Source organism: Notolabrus celidotus, unplaced genomic scaffold (assembly GCF_009762535.1).
Source record: "Notolabrus celidotus isolate fNotCel1 unplaced genomic scaffold, fNotCel1.pri scaffold_162_arrow_ctg1, whole genome shotgun sequence".
NCBI lineage: Eukaryota > Metazoa > Chordata > Actinopteri > Labriformes > Labridae > Notolabrus > Notolabrus celidotus.
The window spans coordinates 91,017-96,749 of record NW_023260031.1 but is presented as its reverse complement, the minus strand read 5'-3'; the positions used below and the strand labels follow the sequence as shown (position 1 = coordinate 96,749).

General features: G+C 41.7%; 1 protein-coding gene across 1 annotated transcript in view; it reads right to left on the bottom strand.

Moving 5' to 3' along the window:
• LOC117808849 (NACHT, LRR and PYD domains-containing protein 1-like) overlaps positions 1-4,947 on the bottom strand; it is a 16,969-nt gene extending 12,022 nt beyond the window's left edge. The window contains exons 1-6 of the mRNA XM_034678518.1: positions 4,479-4,947; positions 3,990-4,174; positions 3,464-3,583; positions 3,018-3,182; positions 2,246-2,419; positions 1,772-1,945 (exon numbers count right to left, since the gene is read on the bottom strand). Of these exons, the coding sequence (XP_034534409.1) occupies positions 1,772-1,945; positions 2,246-2,419; positions 3,018-3,182; positions 3,464-3,583; positions 3,990-4,162 (806 nt within the window). The 5' untranslated portion in view covers positions 4,163-4,174; positions 4,479-4,947. The remainder of the gene's footprint in view (positions 1-1,771; positions 1,946-2,245; positions 2,420-3,017; positions 3,183-3,463; positions 3,584-3,989; positions 4,175-4,478) is intronic.
• Positions 4,948-5,733: the final 786 nt, after the last annotated feature.

Sequence of the window (5,733 nt, the reverse complement as noted above, 5' to 3'; positions counted from 1 at the left end):
CGGGGCGCCAGATCACAGCAGAAGTAATTCAGGATTACCTCTCTGATAGATCAGGTCTTAGACTTGTTCTTTTATTAAACAGACTAAATATCTTTATGTTATTGATCTTATTTACATGACAGGATGTCATTCTGCTCCTCTGCTCTCTGTATCGCATGGCAGAGTTCTGCCCCGATGCACACACAGACACACAAACACGTGCGCTCACATACACACATCACAGAACAATGATACGACAAATGTTCATCAACAACTCGTTTTTTTCAAGACGAAAACGAGACTATGACGAGCTAAAGTGCATCACTGATAATAAAAAAGTGGTGGACCGTCAGACATTAAGAATTCATATTTTCCCCCGCTGTGCGTCTAATCTTAAGAAATTAAAGCGATGCATTCCTGTGACAGGTGAATGCCTGGTGAAGGGTAAATAGTAGATCTAAAGCTGTATCATCATCATCATCATCATCATCATCATCATCATCATCCTCAGGGGAAGCTCAGTGCGTTCAGAAAGTGGATAAAGATTGTATAAGTGTTTTTTTCCTTTCATAAGATTACCTGTATCCAGACTCCGTCTGTTCAGGAGAGAAGGATGATGGAGCCTAGAAATAAGAAAGGCAGAGTTTAATACAAACAGTAACTTATCTCACAGTTTCACTTTGTGATGAATCACTTTATTCACACTGTTGATTCAAATCAAGCTCATTTTAAGAGGACAGGCTTCACTGGAGTGACACTGTAAGTCTGCAGAGGGACAGACTCAGTAAGAATGGGTTTAATCACTGTGCAGACACATATCTGCATGTCTTAAAGTCCTGATTGAAGGCAGCAGCGTGTCACACAGACAGCTCCTTCACTGATCCTGATACTGCCAGTGATGAGAGCTCAAAGATGCACTTCATCTCCAGGATTATAAAATAATGATAGCAACCCTGACTCGTCACAATCAGCCTCATCTGCAGTGATTCACTGAGACCAGCCTGTGTTTACTTTGATATTTGAGGGGATGGTAGAGAGACAGTGTGTTTGTTTTATTTCATTGAGTGATTTCTCTTTAGAGAATTGAAACCCTTTAAGTGTCAGGTCATGTTTGTTTCATACTTAACTCTGTCTTTCTCTCACCTCTCTGTCATCATCCTGCAGGTGAAGCTCTTCCTTCACATCCTGTTGGACCCTGTTGTCCCCTGATAGAGAGAGGAAGTGTTGGGACTTCAGACCTGTAAAAGAAAAGAAAGAGTTGAATGAGGATCACCTGCTCGTTAAACAATCAGGGTTGATATCGCTTCAAAACTCACATTTCATGTGTTCGTCAGCTTCCACCGCTTTTCCTGTAATCCTGTAGGAATGATCAAAGACAAGTTATGGATCCATGTTCTTTAAGTTAGCAGACTTTTACATAATACAGATGATTTCAAACAGATAACTTCTTCACTACAAAGACTATAACCAACTTTTGACTCATATATTCTGTGCCAGAGTCAAAGGAGTTAACCAGTCAAACCAGAGAGCCGTTTTAAATCTCATGTTGACAGATTTTGTTTTTTTTTTTATATAAAAAATGTTTTATTTCCCTGACATTTTTAAATAAGCAGCTCACATTTTATCATTGAGTAGAAAAAATGAAAACATTGACTCTCATGCTTTACATCTACACCAGTGACTCTAGCTGGTCAGTTAAGGCGGTACCAACAGGGAACCAGATGAAGTAATATCCAAGTACTTTGTTTAACTCTTCCTGAACAGAATCAAGTTTCTGATATCGTACACTGACCCCAGAGTCTCCAGTCTGTAGATTGGACTGTCCACAAGATCACACAGCTGCTTCACTCCTGAATCCTGCAGGTCATTTCCTCTCAGCTCCAGCTCTCTCAGATGGGAGGGGTTGGACTTCAGAGCTGAGGCCAGAGAAGAACAGCTGATCTCTGACAAACTGCAGAATGTCAATCTGAAAATAAGATTAAATATCTTCTTTCTAGGAGTTTTACTCAAAACAATCCAGTGTTAAAATGTCTTTTAAGAGAGAAGTAGTGTGAAAATGTAAAACCTGATAAATAAAATTTTCAAACACCCCACACAGGTGGAAAATGATTTAAATCAGACACAAACTTACATAAATTAATATTTCAACATGCTGTTACACTAAGTCCACAGAGGAGTTTTATCATAAAGATCAACAATTCTCTGCCATGAGAAATGGCACAGGAAGAGAAAATTGATGAAGCATTTAAGTAAATGGGAGTCCGACCTCAGAGTCTCCAGTCTGCAGTTTGGACTCTCCAGAAAACCACACAGCTGCTTCACTCCTGAATCCTGCAGCTTGTTGTCACTCAGCTCTAGCTCTCTCAGATGGGAGGGGTTGGACTTCAGAGCTGAGGCCAGAGAAGCATAGCTGATCTCTGACAAACTGCACCATCTCAATCTGAAAATAAGATTAAATATTCAAGGTTTGACTTGAAAAGGACACAAGACTTGTTATTATATTGATCATCTACAACTTCAGAGACCAAAGTCAAATGTATTCTTGTCAGAAGTCAGTAAAATTCCTCTGGAATGAATGTGTACACCATCATTTTCTCTGGACCCTGCCTTGTCGGACAGACGATGAGATGTAAAGCAGCATCTCATCATTCAAACTCTGGCTGTCAAGTTGGTGTCCACGAAACGGTGTGAGCTTCACGGATAACTGGAAGTTATTTTGGGCAATCAGGGTCTGACTAGCAGAGACATCATACATCTTACTTCTGATGGTGCAGCTTGTTAAAACAGATCTGGATGACTCTTTTAGTCCTAAAAACTGATCCAGAGTGGAGACCAGGAAGCAGAGCTCCGGTCCTACATCCTCCTTTGCACTTCAGAGCTGAAGTCCCACTATCATATAGAGACCCAGACCCTTTATCTTAAACAATCCAAATACTAAAGGAGTAAATCACGTCAATCTAATTAAAAATAAATCCTCTGATGAGAAATGGCACAAAAAGAGAAAACTGATGTAGCCTTGAAGTGAATGGACACCTGACCTCAGAGTCCCCAGTCTGCAGTTTGGACTCTCCAGGAAATCACACAACAGCTTCACTTCTGAATCCTTCAGCCTTCTGGACTTCAGGTCCAAATAGGAGGGGTTGGACTTCAGAGCTGAGGCCACAGAAGCACAGCTGATCTCTGATAAACTGCCACCAGTCGCTCTAAAAAAGAATGCATGCTGTACATTTATTCTGGACTCTCAGGACCCGGTCACTCTTCATAGACAGACAGATGAGCTCTTTATCTGAGACACTGAAATCTGTAAAAATCAACATTTTAAATTCCAGTATCAAATAAAAGGAAGAGGATAGGAAAGATTTTTCTTTTTTCTTTACAAAAGTTTAGCTGGCAAGAAGATTTAAGCAGAAATATTCAATATAACACCATGTTTACAAAATGTGCATTGTCAGAGTTAACTGAAACAACTTGCTTGTTCTCTTACTTTGAGTCTGAGGGTCCAGGTTTATATCCGATGTTTAGAGGAGGATCTTCAGACCAGTCACTCTCCATAGACACAGAGCTGGTACCAAGAGCATCTGGTATCCCACTGCTGACCTGAAGTCTGAAAACATCAAGATGTTCTAAATCATTTCACATGAATCTGATGAATTCTCTTTTGAAAGAACAAGAAGCTCTAAAAACACAAAGCTACAGCCTCAGCTGTCTGCAGGAAGAAGACTTTAAAGTCTGTGTGGGAGCCATAATGTGGGTTTTTCTTGTCTTGATTATTCATGACGATTCTTTCCTTTCATGGTTATGACTTCATTCCCAGTAATTGGCTCGTGGTCGTGGTTTACCTTTTACCTACCTGTTCAGTTGTGTGGTGGGAGGCAGACAAAGAGGGTCAGAGGGTTTGTTAATGAACAGAAAAACTTTCACTGACTTTGAAACTTGGATTAAGACTAAGCCCACTTAGTCTCAGCAACACTTTTCAATCATCAGTCGGTTTCTTTAGTCAGTTCTCTTACTTTAAGTCTGAGGGTCCAGGTTCAGTTCCAAAGTCAGGAGGAAGATCTTTGGACCGATCGCTCTTACGGAACTTCCAAGACTTCCAGAACTTCAAGAACTTCCATCTGGATCCAGGAGGCTCTGCTCTGCCCTCCTCTTCTTTTGAACAATCACTCATCTCCTGGTCTGACATCTGTCTGCTTGACTAAACATGCACACTCAGTGAGTACAGGACAAACCACTTTGTTGTTACACCACGCCCAAGAGAGTACAACACACACACACACACACACACACACACACACACACACACACACACACACACACACACACACACACACACACACACACACACACACACACACACACACACACTGTAATATGAAAGCAGCCGACACCCGTACGCTCCTTTGAATTCAGCTGTTGGGTTTGCTGTGATCTCTCTCTGTGGCGTGAGAGAAAACAAAGACTTCAGAAGTGATACTTAAATATGTCAGATAAACACTCACCCCACTTCAGCCTTCAGTTCCCTCCTCTGTTAGCTGGAAGAAGAGACAGACTGAACCCACAGGTTACTTCCTGTCCTCATCAAGCTGGATCATGTGGTCATGTTGCTCCTCCTTCCTTCATGTACATGAAATCAGCAGCTCTGTCTTCATATGAGAGAGAGGGAACAGACAGAGGTGTCTCAGAGAAGATGAGCAGGTTGAATTAGTTTGGTTCAGATGTCGGTCTCCGGATGATGTTTTTAAATATAATCTGAAGGTGTGTGTGCTCTGAGCTGAATGACACCTGACTGAAAGTTTTCTGTTACAGACTAAACTCAGACAGAGAGTTAAAGAGACACCTTCTTATCTCATGAAGGACACAGAATAAACACAGACTGCAGGACGTTCCTTCATGTGCGTTCAGCTTCTTTTACACTGCTCTGGATTCTATTAAAACTTAAAGCACCTGATGATGGAGCGTCCTAAAGACCAGCACGGCCACCTGAAGTTCACCTTTTTAACCCTTAAAGAACTGCTGACAAATTCCCCTCACCGCTCATATTTCGACCTCTTAAAGCTGCTGTTGGTAGTCGTGGTATAAACATCAGTTCAGAGAGAGATTTCAAATGTCAACACAACCCGTCCCCACCAGATCTCCTGTCACTCACCTCCCCCTCCCCTCTCTGCTCCCGTAAGCCCCGCCCACTAAAGATCGTCTTGTGCGTTCATGTGTTTAGTTTTACGTTGTGAAAGCTGTCCACCTGATGAACACCGCTGGGTCTGATTCTGAGGTAAGACAACTTTTAACGATAAAAAGTACATTTTGATGATTAACATGTTGTTGTGTGCCTGTCTTAATACTTAATTAGGGCCGAGCACCGACAAGGTCGGCAAAGGCCTTATTGGAACCCGAAAGATCTTTCTTTCTTTCTTTCTTTCTTTCTTTCTTTCTTTCTTTCTTTCTTTCTTCCTACCTACCCAAGTAAATTGCCTTTTTGGAGTCTTCAACACGCCCCCAAAACTCACCAAAAGTTGCACATGCCTCAGGAATGGCGAAAATGTTGATATTTTAGTGGACCCGTGCAAAAAGTCCCCAAAATGGCTCAATAGCGCCCCCTTCCTTCCTGCACCACACCTCCTTAACACGGTTCAACCTACATGTATGACATTTTTTTCCTGTATCTATCAGGCCAAGACCTACAAAAAAGATTCCTAATTTCAACAGGAAGTCGGCCATACATTTTTGAAACTCTGACACCCGAATTCACAAGGGAAC